Raw genomic sequence first — 18,327 nt, forward strand, 5'->3', positions numbered from 1 at the left:
CAAGGGCTATAGACGTATCTATGTATCTACATTATAAAATCGATCAACAAAAGAAAAAAAAAAAGGTTTTCTGGCATCGTAAACTTGAGAGAGACACTTTTAATTAATCTCAAACTAATACGTGTCGTAGCTATTCCAAAGTTGTCGGAGCCTACTGCTCATTAATTAAATTTAGTCAGACGGAACATGTTTCACTTAAGCTTCATGGTAAAGATTTAAGTAAAACAGTGAAAAATAAAGGTACCTACGTAACGTTCAATATCTTTATTATTTACTAGCTTTCCCCCGCGACTCCGTCCGCGCGGATGTCGGTCTTCGCATAGATGGTTTATTTCTCCATTTTATTTTCAGTCCGGTCAATTTAGACCAAAAAATAGGAATGAAGCTACATTAATTCCCATCAAGCTGAAAATGAGTATAATTGTTTAAAACACAATCAAAAGCATTATTTCAAAATTCCCCATCATTCCGGTTTAAGGAAAAAAATTACCCAAGGTCAAAGGTAAGAAAATGGGATTTTCACGATTTTCTTCAAAACGGTAAGTTTTATAGGAAAATTACCTCAGACATAGATTGTAGATCATAAAGATATCTATAAAAAGGAATCAATATTTTTTTTCAATAAAGCTACCGTTTCTGAGACATTACGATGCAAAAAGTTGCAAGCGTCATAATATGCATAAGCACGTCTCGTATATACTCTATGTAGCAGTAATATAAGTAAAAATATTGTTCTGTCGGTAATTTTAACTTGAATTCAAAATATAAAATATACATAAGTATAATGAAACCCAGTCCCTTCATTTATACTGTAGTGAAACCTTGAGACAACATCTGTCTCTCTGTTTAATTGTGTACGTGGCTAGGGTCGTATAGCTGCTTTATCTCAGAATGCTCAACACATGAAATACCGTTAGTCTTTAATAATAGTTGTCCTTGCGGGGATACCACGGCCTCTCATGCCCTAGGAGTGCCGGCCGTTTAGGGCGCCATGCCGCCCTAAATGATATAATCCTCCATGCTCTTGCCACCATCCATGTTCCAGCCGTTCTAGAACCAAACGGTCTGGCTCGGGATGATGCCAAGAGACCCGATGGTATGACTTTGGTACCCTGGAGATTGGAGCGGTCTTTGGTGTGGGATGCTACTTGTGTCGACACACTTGCGCCGTCTCATCTTCAGGTTACTAAATCTAAGGCCGTTCTGCTTCAAATGAGGCAAAAAACCTCAAAAGGCGCAAATATGTAGTTATCGGGATCAAAGTTTACATCAGATGGCAAGTGTGATAGTGATATTGAAAGGAGAGTGAACGCGGGGAACATGGTGAATGGAGCTTTGCATGCCTTTATGAGCAGTCAGAAACTATCCAAAAAGGCTCGACTGGCTGTGCACAGGGGCGTGTTGGTCCCGACATTAATGTATGGGAGTGAAAGTTGGGTATGGCAAAAGAAGCACGAAAGCAGAATAAATGCAGTGGAAATGAGAGCGTTAAGGAGTATGTTGGGTGTGAAATTGAGTGACCGGATAAGGAACAGTGTGATAAGGGAATGTTGTGATGTGAAAGAAGATGTAGTTACAGGAATAGAAAAGGGTATGTTGAGATGGTTCGGTCATGTGGAGAGGATGAATGAAAACAGGTTGACTAAGCAGATATACATGGAGAGTGTGGAGGGAAAGGTCGGGGTGGGAAGACCTAGACGAACATATCTTGATCAAATTAAGGACGTCCTGGTAAAGGGTCGAGTCAAAAGTACCCGAAACCGCCGAGCTTGCATGAAGAGAGTTATGAATGTAGATGAAGCAAAGGAAGAATGCAGGGATCGTGGCAAGTGGAAAGAGGTAGTCTCTGCCTACCCCTCCGGGAAAGAGGCGTGATTTTATGTATGTATGTATGTATTTAGTTATCGGTAATATCTATACTTTTGAACCTTTTGGGGTAGAAACTCTGGGACCGGGGGGCCATCAGCTTTTCCGACAATTGTCGAAAAAGCTAATTGAGGTATCTCTTGACCGGAGGGCTGGAAATAATCTGGCTCAGAGAATCAGCATTGCCATTCGAATTGGCAATGCTGCCAGCCTTCTGGGCACATTCCCGCATGTTGATGCTATGCAAGGACTGTACAATTTATAAATTAAATTTTAGTTTGTAGTTTTTTCTTTCTTTTTATAAGTAGTTTTAGTTTTAATTTGATTATTGCATTGAATTTGATAATTGTAATCTCTATTATTGTCCTAAGATGATTTTCTTCACTTAGGGTTATTCTATTTTTTTTTTTAAATAATAAATGCGAAAGTTAGTCTTGTCTCTGGCACTCAGCCACTGCGTAGTGAAAACACGTGTTTATTCTAACCTATTTCAGACTTTTTCAAGTTTAATAATAAAAATGTAAAAAAAAACGCGCTAATAGTACACTACCTCAGAGGTGGCAAGGAAACGGATGCATATTATGACGCTTGCAACTTTTTGCATCGTTATATCACAGAAACGGTAGCTTTGTTGAAAAAAAATATTGATACCTTTTTTATAGATAACTTTATGATCTACAATTTATGTCTGAGGTAATTTTCTGATTTGAAAAACTTACCGTTTTAAAGAAAATTGCGATACACCCATTTTTTACCTTTGACCGTGAGTAAATTTTTTTCCTTAAACCGGAATCATGGGGAATTTTGAAATAATGCTTTTGATTGTGTTTTAAATAATTATACTCATTTCCAGCTTGATGGGAATTAATGTAGCTATGTAGTATTTTTTTCATAGTAATTAGTAGCGGCCCGCTTGTGCAGCAAACGGTTCAAGCCAAAGCCGACTTTAGGCGCTACAGGTTACGGCGCTAAATCCACTGCGGGTAACGCAACGTGTGTTCGCGGTTCTACAGAACAACGTGTATGGATAAACTGAAAAATTAAGATTTTTTTTTCTTCGTATTTTTTCGGGATAAAAAGTATCCTATTTTACGCCCAGGATAATAAGGTATAATTATACCAAGTTTCATCAAAATCGAACCGTTAGTTTTCACGTGATGCCTGAACATACAGACAGACAGACAAAAATTTTTTTAATCACATTTTTGTGTTTGGTATCGATCCAGTAACACCCCCTGCTATTTATTTTTTCAATATTTTCAATGTACAGAATTGACCTTTCTACAGATTTATTATATGTAGATATATAGATAAATAGAACAATGCAACGCGAAAATTTAAAATCAGTTATATTTAAAACAGTTATCATACATTTTATCCCAGCTCAAACATACTGTGATTTTTTTTTATGTTTTGATTTAAAATAAAATACGACGTTTTTTTTATATATTTAAAAATTCATAATATAAGCTGTACTGTGTAGTACAATAGACAGATTTAATGCTTAGAGCATTATCTAACACTCTGACATTAGGTTATCTAAAGATAAAATCCTTCTTACTGTAAAAAAAGCGTAGTAAAAACACGCGGACGAAGTTTAGGGCAAAAGCTACTACTATTATTTAATATAATAAATCTATAAAGAACTTAACATAAGGCGTTATGTTGTTCGTCTAAACGAGTCTTCTTCCTGTTGGCTTTAGTCCCAGTTGCATACTCACCATTCTGGAGAGAAGCCTGGAGTACGCATTTGACCATGGATCCTGGATTGGGTGAGTCAGGTTTTTACGAGAACCGACTCCCGTCTGACCTCCGCAACCTTTGCAGGGGAAGACCGCTCGTCCATTATAGACCTCACTCTGGCCTCTGGTGCCACTTTTGACAGCATATGTTCTTGGAGGGTGGACTTAAGCATCTGCCCTTCTTCCCAGCACAACGCCATCACCTTCACTTTTAACCTTAATGGAAACACCACCCACAGTATACCTACCAATACTTCCACCTTTTTATTCAAAACGTCCAAGGCCAACTGGGCCGAATTCAAGAACTCCCTTCATGCACGAATGCTGGACTCTGATATACTGGATAGGGATATCACGAAACTGAACAGTGACGAACTGGATGATCTTATTGACGATGTCACAAAGCTGATCCAAGCAGCCTGTAGGGATTCTATGCCTGCACGAGGTGGGAACATCAAATCCAAACCTCCCTGGTGGACTGAGGAACTCGAGAAGCGTAAGCGGGAAGTTATCTCGCTCCATCGCAAAGTTGCTCAAGCCAGGCGGCGAGGATTACCACTCGACTCACTTCTCGCAGAGAAACACGCTCTAAAAACCCGATATGCGGAAGAAATAAAAGCTCAGTCCATCACCAACTTCAAAGAGTTCTGCGAACTTCAAACCAAAGAGAACGTCTGGTCTCTCACTAATCGCCTTCTCAAAGACACATCACCTCGCCGTCCACCAATCACTCTTCAAACCGCAGCTGGATATACCGCTTGTGGAGAAGAGACGGCCACAGCTTTACTGGAACATTTCTTTCCTGACGATCTGCAAGACACTGAAATCAGGCATCACGAACTTAGGGCTCGAGCAGGCCTCTTACCGCAAACTGAATCTGACACACCTTTCGCAGCTGAGGAAGTGCTGGAAATCATCAAAGACATGAACCCAAAACGAGCGCCCGGCCTCGATTATCTCACTTCTGATATCTGTTACGAATTCAGCAAACTATACCCTCAATTAATTACCCAAATTTACAATAGATGTCTTGAAATTCAGCACTTCCCCAAGCAGTGGAAGGAAGCTTACATCAAGATAATCCCCAAGCCAGGCAAGTCAGACTACAGCTCGCTTGATTCACATAGGCCCATCGGCCTTTTGCCGGTGTTCGCCAAAGTTCTTGAGAAACTGTTTATAAGGCGAGTCACATATTTAGCGGGGAAAACAGGTGGCCTCAGTGCGAGGCAGTTCGGTTTTAAGGAGCACACTAACACTGTGGCGGCGATCAACACGGCACTTGAGCTCATCAAGGAGGCAAAGCAGCACAAACAACTGGCAGTCGCTTTTTCTCTCGACATCAAATCTGCCTTTAACAACGCTTGGTGGCCCGCGATCTTCGACCGGCTTCGGAGGATCGGCTGTCCCCGAAATGTCTTCGGCCTCATCCGGAATTATTTCGAGGACAGAAAGGTCACTCTGGACCATGCGGGAGCGCGAGTCACGAGAGCTATGCATAAGGGTTGCATTCAGGGATCTGCTTGTGGCCCTATTCTTTGGAACATCATATTAGATGAGCTCCTTGAAACCGAAATGCCAGCTGGTTGCCATCTCCAAGCATATGCGGATGACGTTCTGCTTGTAGTCACCGCGCCAACTACGGACGAACTCGAGAGGGTAGCAACATCTGTGTTGCAAATCATTGTGGATTGGGGTTGGAGTGTCAAGCTGTCATTCAACTCGGCCAAGAATCAAGCCATAGCTTTCACACCTAAAGCCAAAACTGCCTGCATCTCAATGGCGGGATCACTTGTCAAGTACGAACCGGAGATCAAAATTCTTGGAGTGATAATAGATCAGAAACTCACCTTTAGAAGTCATGTCAGATATGTTTTGACACGCGCCACTAACATCTTCAAAAAGCTGGCCATCTTCACGAGAGCTACCTGGGGTGCCCACCCTGAAAACATTCGAACGATCTACAGACAGGTGATCGAGCCTATCGTTACATATGCGGCGGGTGTCTGGGGTCATGTGGCGTGTCGCAAGGGGGTGCGCAGGGAGATGCTGTCTGTGCAGAGGGGATTCGCCTTGAGGGCAATTAAAGCTTTCAGGACGGTATCTACTAATGCAGCACTAGCACTCTCCAGGCTCACTCCCCTCGACCTTAAAGTGCTCGAGGTGAACCGGATCGAGCGAGCCCGCCTATCCGGCACCTTTGACTCCCTTCCCGATGTCATGTTGGAGAAACCTACTCCGACTCACCAGTTGCTGCACCCGGCCCAACGCGTTATCCCAGAGCCTGCGCAGAATGCCTCAGTGATTTCCCAACAGTCGACACACACCAACACATACATATACACGGACGGCAGCAAACAGGAGGATGGCTCCGTCGGGGCGGCCTTTGTCGTCTACGCCAACACTCACTCAACACACCCGATACACACCAAAAAACTCAAATTACACAAAAGCTGTTCGGTTTTCCAAGCGGAGCTGTTCGCCATCCTTGGGGCGTGTCGGTGGGCCCGCGGCAAAGGTCGGACGGATGTGACCGTTTACACGGACTCAATGTCTTCGATTGCAGCCATACGCAACCGTAGCAACACCCATCCCCTGGTGAGCGATATTCACCAGGTAATGGCGAGCTACCGTGGATTCGGAAGCATCCGTTTGGACTGGGTCAGAGGACACACCGGCGTCGCTGGCAACGAGGCGGCGGACCGCGCAGCTGGAGCCGCAGCACGACTCCACAAAGTTAACGACTATGACGCAGTTCCCGCATCACACATCAAACACATTGCTCGCACTCAAACACACGACACATGGCAGAAACGTTACACAAGCGAACCACAAGGGGCACACACACGATCTCTTCTCACACTCAAACAAATACACACATTCTTCACCAAAACACCTATAACATTTTTGCTAACACAGTACCTCACAGGACACGGATTTCATCTGTCGTATCTGCGCAGGTTCCACATAACAGAAAACGATTTGTGTCCCTGTGGCAGTGGTGAGATACAGGACATCGATCATCTGCTCAAACGCTGCCACAGGTTCACAAACCATCGCATGAATCATGTTTTCATTTGCGACAATTTAAAAATTGACCCATACAGACTGACGGACATTATGACAAAGGAACAGTCGATGGCCTCACTAACAAAATTTGTTGAATATATCTACTCCAATCTAAAAGATCTCAATGGGGACATCGTACCACAATAATATAATATAATAATAAAATAATAATGATATATATATACACACATATATTACATAAATATATATATATATTAATATACAAACTCATATATAAATATCATAAACCATTTGCGTCATCACATCACAAGAACATTGGCAACCTGGCTTGAAGATGCATCAAATAGCACACAAACCAGGAAGCTAAACAAATAATCCATTTTACTTAATGCAAAAACAAACCCAAAGTGAAACAAATAAAATAAATAAAAAAAAAAAAAAACCCGTATTATATCGACCAAGGTTTCACATCAAGTTGCCTGAATATGCAGGTTACCTCACGATATTTTCCCTCGCCGTAAGAGCATCGGTGAATTATAAAAGTAATGTACTCGTACATAACATTGAAAATAGTCAACGCGGCCGAGGTGGGATTCGAAACATGTGCCTTTTTGCGCCAGACGAATTTTAACGGGTACCTTACCGATTCGACCACGACCGCTTAAACTTCTTCTAAACGAGTATACCCTTCGAATCTCATTGTCCCATTTGAATTTTTTGATGAAGTAGCCCTCTATATATTGTCGATGATCCTGGATATGGAGTGTGATGTCTATGACCACGATAAATCTATGATCAGGGTAACTACACTAACGCTTATTTCGTAAGTCTCATGATATCAACGGGAAAGGGCGGTACTAAGTTAAACGAAATTAAAACGAGTAGGAATTTACCTGTTCCAAATTTTATCTCGACAGTTACGTAGGTATTGGGACTTCAAATTTAATTCAAATTGAAGCGTTTCTCAAGACAAGCCCGGATAGAACGAAACAAGACCGAGCAATACGTGAGTTCCCGTTGATTTATGGGCACACTTTGTTTTAATTTACCTGCTTCGCTGTACCTCCTCTATTTTGCTGTCGCTATGTCACATAATAAATTAAACCAGAAGGTTCAAGTCTGTGAAAATAAATAAAGGTATACCCAATACATATTTTTTCTTTTTTTCGTAAATCTAGGTGGTAGGTACTATCCATACAAAAGCTGATTTAATTGCAAAGTGCAATGCAAGCAAAAAAAGGAATTACAAATTTGCAAATTTATTATTTTTACTATTTTTCAAATTTATTATTTTATCAGAAGTTATTAGTGTGATCTTTTCCATGGATGTCGTAAAAGGCGAATTAGGGAAAGGCTTTTTCTTATCTTGGAATTATTTCTGTATGCCATGTGTTAGCAAACTCATTATTTGAATCTCAATTCCATCATTATGCCAAACAGCTGAACTTGTCCTATCAGTCATTTCAAAAAGGTTGGCTCGGTCTACACCTAAAGGATATAGACGCAATATATGCCAGTCAAGGGCTTCGCAGCAAAAAGTAATTAAAAACTGTACAACTTGTATTTCTGTTCAGTTGTCTTTACTACATTGGCATCTTGTTCTCGCACCTTCGCCATTTATATTGCCATGCTGACAGATAATTCTTAATTTAGTCTTGTATTGGATCACAACTCAAAAAGGGGCTTGAATATGGAAGTGGGGGGGGGGGGGTTTTATAAATAGATTCGAGACTAAGCCTCCATTATGATAAGGGCCAGTACTGGCATTTTCCCAAGCGATGAGTTAGCAGCCTGTCATAATGTCTGATCTCAATTTTATTATCAAGCAAATCATACTATAAACGTTGCCTTCCAGTCTGATAGCTACTGGCTCTATGTAGAACAAAGACTTGTGTATGTGTATGTGTGTGTGTGTGTAAAACACTAAAAGAAATTGGTATATGCGAAGAGCCCGTCTGACCACTGCAACTTTTAAAAATAAAAAGTAGTAAGTAGTGTACTTAAATGTAAAAAGAATAGGACTACTCCATCTCTTTCCCATGGGTGTCGTAAAAGGCGACTAAGGGATTGGCTTATAAACTTGGCTTATAATTTTCTTTTAGGCGATGGGCTTGCAACCTGTCACTATTTGAATCTCAATTCTATCATTAAGCCAAACAGCTGAACGTGGCCTTTCAGTCTTTTCAAGACTGTTTGCCATGTCTACCCCGCAAGGGATATACACGTGATGATATGTATGTATGTAGTGTACTTAAAAATCACCCACAAATCACAAAATGAAGCATACTTAGCAACAAATGTTTATTTCATATAACCAACTTATAGAATATTAATAAGCAACAGCGGTTATATGCAAAAATACAGGTGTGTCCAATCCATTTTTTATAGTGTTCGTTCACAGAATCACATGACTTTTCGACGTTTTGTGATTTTGTGTCACGGACCACGACACGAGCAATCCAATCCGCACTTAATATTCATATTATGTAAACAGACGTGCATTGCTACAGGTTCTGCATTAAAATAACTGGATCCCAACTAATACTAAAAAGCGATTTTGTAATGATGCAATCTTTTTGAAATTATGTACGAGTATGTATATATACAAGTAAGAGTCTGGAGAAGGACATAGGGTACCGTTCATTCCATTAAACACAATAGTTCCGGGATTAGTATTCTTTTGTAGATAGCGCTGTCGCGCGGTTGAAGTCGCGGGTAAAATTTGCCAAATTTACTTTAGCATCCGTTAATATTTTTCTAACTTCATCTATACTAATATATGTATATAATTATAAAGCTGAAGAGTTTGTTTATTTGTGTGTTTGTTTGTTTGAACGCGCTAATCTCAGGAACTACTGGTTCGAATTGCAAAATTATTTTTGTGTTGAATAGACCATTTATCGAGGAAGGCTATATTACATCACGCTACAACTATTTTTCACCCTTGAGGGCTTCAATGATGCCCAAAATTACTATTCCACGGAGTCGCGGGCACAGCTAGTTATATCATAAAATCATCAACATAAAATCACGCCTCTTTCCCGGAGAGGTAGGCAGAGACAACATCTTTCCACTTGCCACGATCTCTGCATACTTCCTTCACTTCATCCACATTCATAACTCTCTTCATGGAAACTCGGCGGTTTCGTGTACTCTTGACCTGACCCTTCACCAGGACGTCCTTAATTTGATCAAGATACGTTCATCTATGCCTTCGCAACTCCGACCTTTCCCTCCACACTCTCCTTGTATATCTGCTTAGTCAACCTGCTTTCATTCATCCTCTCCACATGACCAAACCATCATAAAATCAATCTACTATTTAGCTCTTGGTAAACGAAAGTGCCGAGTGGTTCCCGGTACCAATATAAACAAGAATAGGACCGCTCCATCTCTTTCCCATGGTTGTCGTAAAAGGCGACAAAGGGCTTATAAGCCTGGGATTGTTCTTTAAGGCGAACCTGTCACTATTTGAATCTCAATTCTATCATTAAGCCTAACAGCTGAACGTGGCCTATCAGTCTTTCAAGACTAGATCGGTCTACCCACTGATATATAGTGATTATATGAATATGAATGAATGATAAACTATATGTTGAAAAATTCATAGGTTTTTTTTTCAATGTTATAGTATAAGGCGAAAATTACAATCATCGCAGTTTAATGATTAACATGTTTTATACCAGCAGACAATATAATCACAGTTATTTTTGAATTAATCCTTTATTTGAATCGCCATATTTATTTGAATTCGTGTAATTAACTTTTCAATAAATTAACCCTTCATATTCCTGACTTAGTTATAGCTACTGACAAAAACAAACTGAATTAGTTTTGCGCATACTGTTTGTGGGTTTGTTAATTAAATGATAACAGAGAAGGGATCGGGTTATGCTGACTTTGACAAGGTAACTGATTGGAAAGGATGTGTCCGTGACGGACAGACAGACGGTAGTGAAATTGTATACACAGAAAACAAAAGTTGGTTTAGGTACTTTTAGGGAAAAGTAGGGTGAAATGGCTTAATGACTTTTACATACATACATACAAACATACATAAAATCGCGTTTTTCCGGAATGGTAGGCAGAGACTACATCAGGTAGGTACGTATACTTACATACAATTTAATAGGTATAAGATTAGTTAATTCTATTAAAAAAGCATCAAGTACAGTGCAAGTGATACAATTTTTGTCTGCGCTAAAAACCAAGTTCATCAAAATTGTTTTAGCTTTGTTTGTCTTAGCTTTGCTTTTAATCCCTAACTTGTGTCAGGCAATGCATATATTTTTTTTAATGTAATAATAATAAAGAATTCAAAAAAAAATAAGGAAAATACATTTTTGCCAATAAATTCAGTTACATCTTAAACGGTAATACTGGTAACTTGTAAGTGAATCCCTTGCATCTCAATATTACTCGTAAAATTAAAAATGTTATTCATTTTTATGGGACATTTTAAACACACTAAATAATTGTCATATCTTTTGGTTTCACAACATTGGTTGACGTCAAATAAATAAGTTGAAACTGCGTGAGTTCTGCACTGCCGCTTCCAAAGGGTCCGTGCAGGACAAGGGGTAACAAACTTCTTCAAAAATGTTAACTTCACAATCCCATATTGAAAATACGTATTATAAGAATCTGTTATTAAACCCAATTTGTACTGTCTTTATATGCTATAGTAAATATAATCAGTCTGGACTGTCTGTCTATATCCAGTACTAGATTTGCTAGTACTACTCGAGCGATGCATCTTAGCATAGTTCTAACTTGCGGACTTTGCACAAATTTGCATAACCCATTTAGTTCAGGTTCGTCAACGCTCCTTCAGAAGATATAACTTAATGCATCCTAGATTTCTTAGTAGGAATAAACGTTGTTTTCTCATTTACACTATGATGAGATAATGAATTATATATTTTCGCATTTATTGGAATTTGAACGAAGAGCGTCTCATAAATAAATATATACGGGTATGAGTAAGCCTCGAAATAAATTTCGAGACTTGTGATTATGAGATACTATCTTAACGATACTATTGTATAATATATGCTATATATTAAATGTATAGGTATTATAAACATCCTAGACTCAGGTGGAACAAAATGGTTTCTCATCATGCCCTGGCCGAGTTTAGAACCAGAACCTTCAGTTTCACAGGCAAGCGGTCTAACGCTGTGCAACAGAGGTAAATTCTCAGTCAGTCATGGAGGGAAATCATCGTTCTAAAACCTGAACATTTAAGCAGTGAACCATAATGACAGCTAAGATCTAAAATAGGTTAGGTTCCCTGTTAACACTGTTAAACGGGAAAGAATTTTTGTTTGCATGGTATAAAATTAATCTTAAAGTTAGATTAAACCTACATAAAACATACATTGTTTACGAAATATATACCTAAGTCACTCGCGTGATTGGTAGACGATAAAATAAAATAGCATCTGGTCAAACCCCACATCATACGCCGAAAAATGTTTATCGCAGCAATATAGCCGAAATCTCTATTTTATGTCCTAATAACTCTTCTGAAGTGGTGTGTTAGGTATGAAAATGTATTTATGTCTTACGGTTGAGATTATCACCATCAATAGCACCAAATGAACTGTGACTTAATGTATATATATACAAAACCGATTTTGGAAGCCAACTGAGAATATTGGGACGCTGGGAAGCAAAAAGAAATAATTATCCAAAAACCGTCACAAGTAGGTACGTAACATTTATTAATTCACGTTAGTCTCGTAGTGCAGTTTTCATCGCGAAATCAAAGAGCCACCAACACGTCTTAATTAAAAGAACCCGCCGCTACGTAAAACCGCACACAAATTCTCGCACAAGAAAAACAGGGCAGGGCCGCCAGCTCGCATGCCCCAGTTTCCAAATTTAAATTTTATGTATCAAGAAAAATTATGGAAAAAAATCTTGATTTCCCTCGATTCGTTACAATAGAGTTAATTATTCATATGCGACTTTAAGATATCCGAAGATATTCATTTGGTGTTCACATTATATCCAGTACAAAACAGAGCCAACAGGCTTGAAAAGACTAAGGGGCCAGTTCAGCTTTCTTTGCTTAATAATGGAATTGTGACATGTTGCTAGCCGATTGCCTGCAAGAAAAATCGTAAGTTTCTTAGCTTTCCCTTAGTCGCTTTTTATGACATCCCTGGGTAAGACATGGTGCGGTACCTTGGTGCCGGGAACCCAGTAACATTCTTAGAAACATGAGCAATGAGTAAATAAAATCACTTACACAAACTAATTATACATTAAAACTACTTAATTAAAACTATATTAAAGATCATGTCACATTTATAAAATTTTCTTAATAATTGTAACCCTACTTTGAAGCAATCTCTTTCGTTTTCCCCACTCCAATACGTTCCGAGTTACGACCTCCGGCAGGTTTAATTTTAATGATGACGTTTATCAACTGTTAAAACACCGGCTTAAAACATGTCTTTTATCATAAAACAGTTCTACTTAGAAAGTCATGACGTTGGTAAGTGTGCAATACTGTTTTTTTTTTGTGGATGATTCTACCCATACATACAACGGAACCAGATATGAAAATAAAAAAACAACATTGTTTCTTCAGCATTTTTGCGAATTTCAGAAATAATATACTTTAAAAAAATAAAAAGTAGGTATTCTATCAAAAGAGTCTAAGTACCTGCATACCGCATCCCATTTCTATTAAAAATAATTCTCATACATAGAAAGTGTACAATAATTTTTAAGTGTACTGCTGGCCATTAAGAAAAAAAACGAAAAAAGAATACTGAGAAAATAATTGAATGTAAAGAAGCGCGCATGTTACAATGTTGAATGTGTTAAAATTTAATGGATATTAAAACCATAATCAAAATGTATAAAACAAATACAAAAAATATAAGTGAGTTATTGAAGAAAGTGCAGTTTTAATTTCTATTAAAATAAATTCACACAAAGATAAACAAATAGTTTTGTATTAAAGTTACAGTGACATTTTTTTATGAAAACTATTTGATATCTTTATCTTTTATGAATTTGTTATGACGATTGCTCGGGACACATGCCCATTTGTCTACGTAATCTTATCAGTATGAACTCATAGATTAATTTCTTAACAATGAAAACTCTAAATTAGAAAAAAACAAAAAAAATCTTAAACACCTTGGACGAAACCTAAAGCAATAACTAGTGTGGTATGAAAATAATTTTGGGTATTCTAAATGGGTAGGATTAGCCCCTTTTCCAGGCTGTTCTATTTCATTGTAAAGAGGTATTCGCGGAAATTCCCAGGGATTAACATACAAAAGGTGTTTTGTTTGGATTCGTTATTATAATTCCATTTTGTTTGAGTGAGCACATTGTATTGCTGTGAAAGAACACGTCAGGATATAATATTCGTTAGAAAATATCGTTTGTTTTATTTGACCAAATTAAATGTCTTTCAAAGTTCTCATCCTACCTTGTCTTTCCGCGAAGAGGATCACCTTATTACCCATTAATTACTAATATTACTAATTAATTGTGTGTTATTACTAATTAATTGTGTGTAAGATCAAAATTCTATATATGAAATAGATCTCACTTCTGACAATCTCCTAATTGCAAAGCCTGTATAAATATACAGACTTGATTTTTCCATAATTAAGACTTGTGTTTTCAAGAAGCAAAAAAATATTTTAGTCATGAGGCAACTCTTTAATTACGAGTATGTAAATATTAATATAATTATTTTTAATTCAATATCAAAATTTCAGGGCGAAAGAACAAGAGAAAAAGATCCAAGCGAGGATGAAATATTTGGCAGAGTATAACGAGAAACAGCGCAAAGAGCGAGCGGCGAGGGCCTACGAAAAACAGAACAGAATAAAGCAGAGAGTGCAAGCGGCAGCAGAGATGGAACTTAGAAGGAAGATCACCATGGTGCGACAGTGGAGGGCGAATGAGAAGAAACGGGTGAACAGACTGAAACAAGAAAAGGAAGCGAAGCAGAAGAGGTTGGAGACTGAGGTAAGATCTGTTGTATGATAGAAAGATAAACGTGGTACAACAATGAAAAATAAATAAGAGACAAATAAGAGAATGGAAGCGAAGCAGAAGAGGTTGGAAACCGAGTAAACAGGTTGAAACAAGATAAAGAAGCGAAGCACAAGTGTTTGGAAGCTTAGGTAAGGATTGTAAGAGGTTTATCGTAGACTTGCCGTTGCCAGCGATTTCTTACAAATGTCTTAAGTTTAATCATATTTTCCACTCAACGTTAACCATAAGTAATGGCATCGTTGGAAAGTGTTATTTTACAATATCTTTCTTGTAATAAAGCACACTTAATTGAAAAAAAAATTGTTTAATAGACATGATTGTACATTTTTAAGCTACACTTTAGGTAGTCTTAGTTTTATGAATTGGTAGGAGAGCGATATAAAGCGTCGCCCTATCATCCCCTACATACTGGATGTCATTCAAAAATATCCTAGTACAGTGTATTTTCCTTTTTTTTACTGTCACACTCTAGGTCGCATTCCAGTTACTACATTTAGAATAACGTGTCACGTCAATGTTTGTGTCAAAGTGAAATTGTTTTCTATTATTTTCCCAAATAACACGTCGTATATTTCAAAAGGTATGTAGGTAAAATCCTTTTTCCTAATTTCGTCACGTACGCACCGTTTGTCCACATTCATCAATATATTACGTGCTCATACATCACAGGATGATAAAATGTTTTTTTTTTTATATCTTGTATTGCCTTGCCTAGATTAGAATTTTTCAGTTCTGAAGACCTGACTGGCGGCTTAAGGCTTCACCTGGTATGGTAAAGGGTGCTAAAATAGTAGTAGCTAGTTTAAAATGGACGGTCGAAAGGCCAGAAAGTTATAAATATAACGACCTAGTACCATAAGCAAACCGATTTCCGCCGGAAAATTATAACAAATTTTACCAATGTCATTACTTAACACACTCAATCTTCAAGTTTAATAAAAAAGAACCTGTTTCATCCGAAGTATAGAAGGCCCATTAGATAAAAAAAACTTCCACTTTTTTTAATAATGTGTTTTAATGTGGGCAAATAAAATATAAATAAAAATCCTCAATTTTTCCTTGAAGGATTACAGTACAGTATAATAATCCAAAACCACTACAGTATAATAGTTTGTGCATTCCTAGACCACCTAGTTGTGCACTAAGGTATGATTTCTCGAAATTTCAGAAAACATTTGTATTTTTATATGTTTGTAATGAATAAACTCAAAAACTACTAGACTGATTTTCACGAAATTTGGCACAGATATAGAAAAGACCTTCGAGAGTGACAGTGAAAGGACATACTTTATTTCTAGAATTTTCCACGACACTTGTATATTTTATCGTTTCTCTCAGTCATGTTCTAATTCGCTTTTAGTTCAGTACATTCCTTATCAACCCAGCGTTAATAGTGCAATTACTCTCGCCAATGGTTTTTAAGGCAATTCCCTATGGGCACTCAATTTCACGGTGGGTCTTAGGCATCTAAGTGAAATGCTAATACAATCTTGAACTGATTTGCTTGCTTAGTAATATTTGAACGAGATTTTTATACTAATGTGAAAAAACTATAAGGCCGCCATTTTGTATCTCGCGGAAACTATACACTTTGCGACGCGGAAGCTCGACCTAACAATTTCATGAAATTACGCCAAAAATTCCATACAAATTTCATCACGGACATAACCGTACTGTTATAATAGTACAAAATATATTGTACTCTACCTCGAACAACTACGGCTATAGCCGCGGAACGGTTATGACGTGTATGTACGTGGTGTTTGCGTTTAGGTATGTTTTGAGATTTTTTTTTTAATACTCAAATTTGTCGGTAGCGAAAGTTGAGTAGGTCACAGATTGCCAGTAAATCTTGGCCTATACGATAATTCCTTAGTCATGGCTCGGTTATCACCGTAGCTCCGTTTATACTGTCTGTACTGTCAATTTTCGAATTTTAGCGAGTACTGCTATAACAGTTCCGCGCCGCAAAGTGTTAACCAATCTTCCAATCCAATCCTTTGTTGCTAAGCTATCCTATAGCTATATAGGTACTTTGGGCCTGAGGATCAAAATCTTACTTAATTGGAAGACTACGTTCAGCTATATGATGGAATTGAGAATTCAAATAGTGACAGGTTGCTAGCCCATTCGCTAAAAGAATAATCCCGAGTTTATTTGCCTTTCCCTATAGTGCCTTTTCCAAACTGGCACACACTATGTTTTTTCTTTGCTACCCATCCAATATGGAAGCTCGTGGTAAGAGCTTATAAACTTTGGATTCTTCTTGTAAGCGATGGGCGAGTAACCTATTTGAATCTCAATTCCATCATTAAACCACGTTTCTGAGCGTGGCCTTTCAGTTTTTTCGAGACTGTTGGCTCTATCTACCACGCAAGGGATACAGATGTGACTATCAGTATGTATCTATGGATACACAAATTTGACGTGAATATTTGCTCGGTAAATTCACTTTGTGCAATTTCCAGATGGGTGGGCCGATCTAATGGAGTGACTGTGTTGTGTGAAAATACTTATTCGTTGCTTATATTTTATAACTTTTTAACCTGCGTACCCATATAATATCAACCCATATTATTATTTTATTTATAAATGTTAATATATCACGTCTTTACTCATACTTTACTATTGCCCTATTTCTTCCAAGAAGCCTAAGAAGCGCTTTTAAGAAGTCCTGTATATAAATGATGGTCCCCAAAATAAAGTTAGATCTTGGGTCAGGCCCAAGCAAGAATGTACTGTTAGGCTGCGTTCAACTCTATAACATAACGATGTGTTAAGATTCAAATAGTGAGTAGATAATTGACCATCTAGCCAAACTATAAGAAGAATCTCAAATATATAAACGATTTATTGACTTATATTAATATAGATTTTTATTCTATTTGTCAATGGTCACAGGCCAACAACAAATGGATGGCCAGGGTGGAAGCCCAAAATAAGAAGATACAAGAAGAATCTTTGCTACTGAAGTTGTATGCCGAGGATATGAACGCTGGAGCCATGAGGAGAGCTAAGTACTTATCATTTGAGACTTACTTTACGTGCCTTTTATAAGTATGCATCTTTGATAAAGGTAATTGATATGTGCCTTTTATCTTGATGTTTCTATTTTTAAAATGAGCCAATTTTGTATGCTACTTTTGTTGATAGTAATCGCGGTTCATCTGTTTCAACACTAACGCAAATAAAGGAAAATAGAGGAAAAAAGAAAGAGAAAATCCTTGGTCTTAATTTGTATCGTTGCTCTTGATAGACTGCAATGTAAATCGATTCCCTCAACAAAAGTAACCTGAAAAAATAATAATAAAGACATATTTATGACTCATAAACACGTGCTTAACCGGTTTTTTATTTGTCCAGGAAAGCAGAAATATATGCCTACAACACAGACTTGGAGCTGCAGAGGATCAGGCTCGCCAACTGGAAGCTGATGCACGGCGGCCACGCGAAGGCGGCGCAGCTGGTCAGGAAGATGGGCGTGGAGTTCGAGAAGGTTGGCAAAATTTTCTGTAAAAATTCTGGTTTAAGCTTTCCCGTAGTTTGAAGAGAAACAAATTGGTCAAGAAAAAAATGGAATAAAATTTGGATAAGATGACGTGACTTGCTTATAAATCTTCTGTTAATTTATAATATGCTTCGTCGTTTAAAGTGTGAA

At 37.9% G+C, this 18,327-nt stretch overlaps 1 protein-coding gene across 2 annotated transcripts in view; it reads left to right on the forward strand.

Moving 5' to 3' along the window:
* Nucleotides 1-18,327, forward strand: part of LOC106129795 (plectin) — a 37,616-nt gene that overhangs the window by 14,458 nt on the left and 4,831 nt on the right. For both annotated transcript variants that reach the window (XM_013328467.2, XM_060948224.1), the window contains exons 4-6: nucleotides 14,387-14,639; nucleotides 17,571-17,686; nucleotides 18,033-18,165. In XM_013328467.2, coding sequence (XP_013183921.2) covers nucleotides 14,387-14,639; nucleotides 17,571-17,686; nucleotides 18,033-18,165 — 502 coding nt within the window. The remainder of the gene's footprint in view (nucleotides 1-14,386; nucleotides 14,640-17,570; nucleotides 17,687-18,032; nucleotides 18,166-18,327) is intronic.

The sequence above is a fragment of the Amyelois transitella genome, chromosome 3 (genome assembly GCF_032362555.1).
Source record: "Amyelois transitella isolate CPQ chromosome 3, ilAmyTran1.1, whole genome shotgun sequence".
In the NCBI taxonomy this organism is placed as follows: Eukaryota; Metazoa; Arthropoda; class Insecta; order Lepidoptera; family Pyralidae; genus Amyelois; species Amyelois transitella.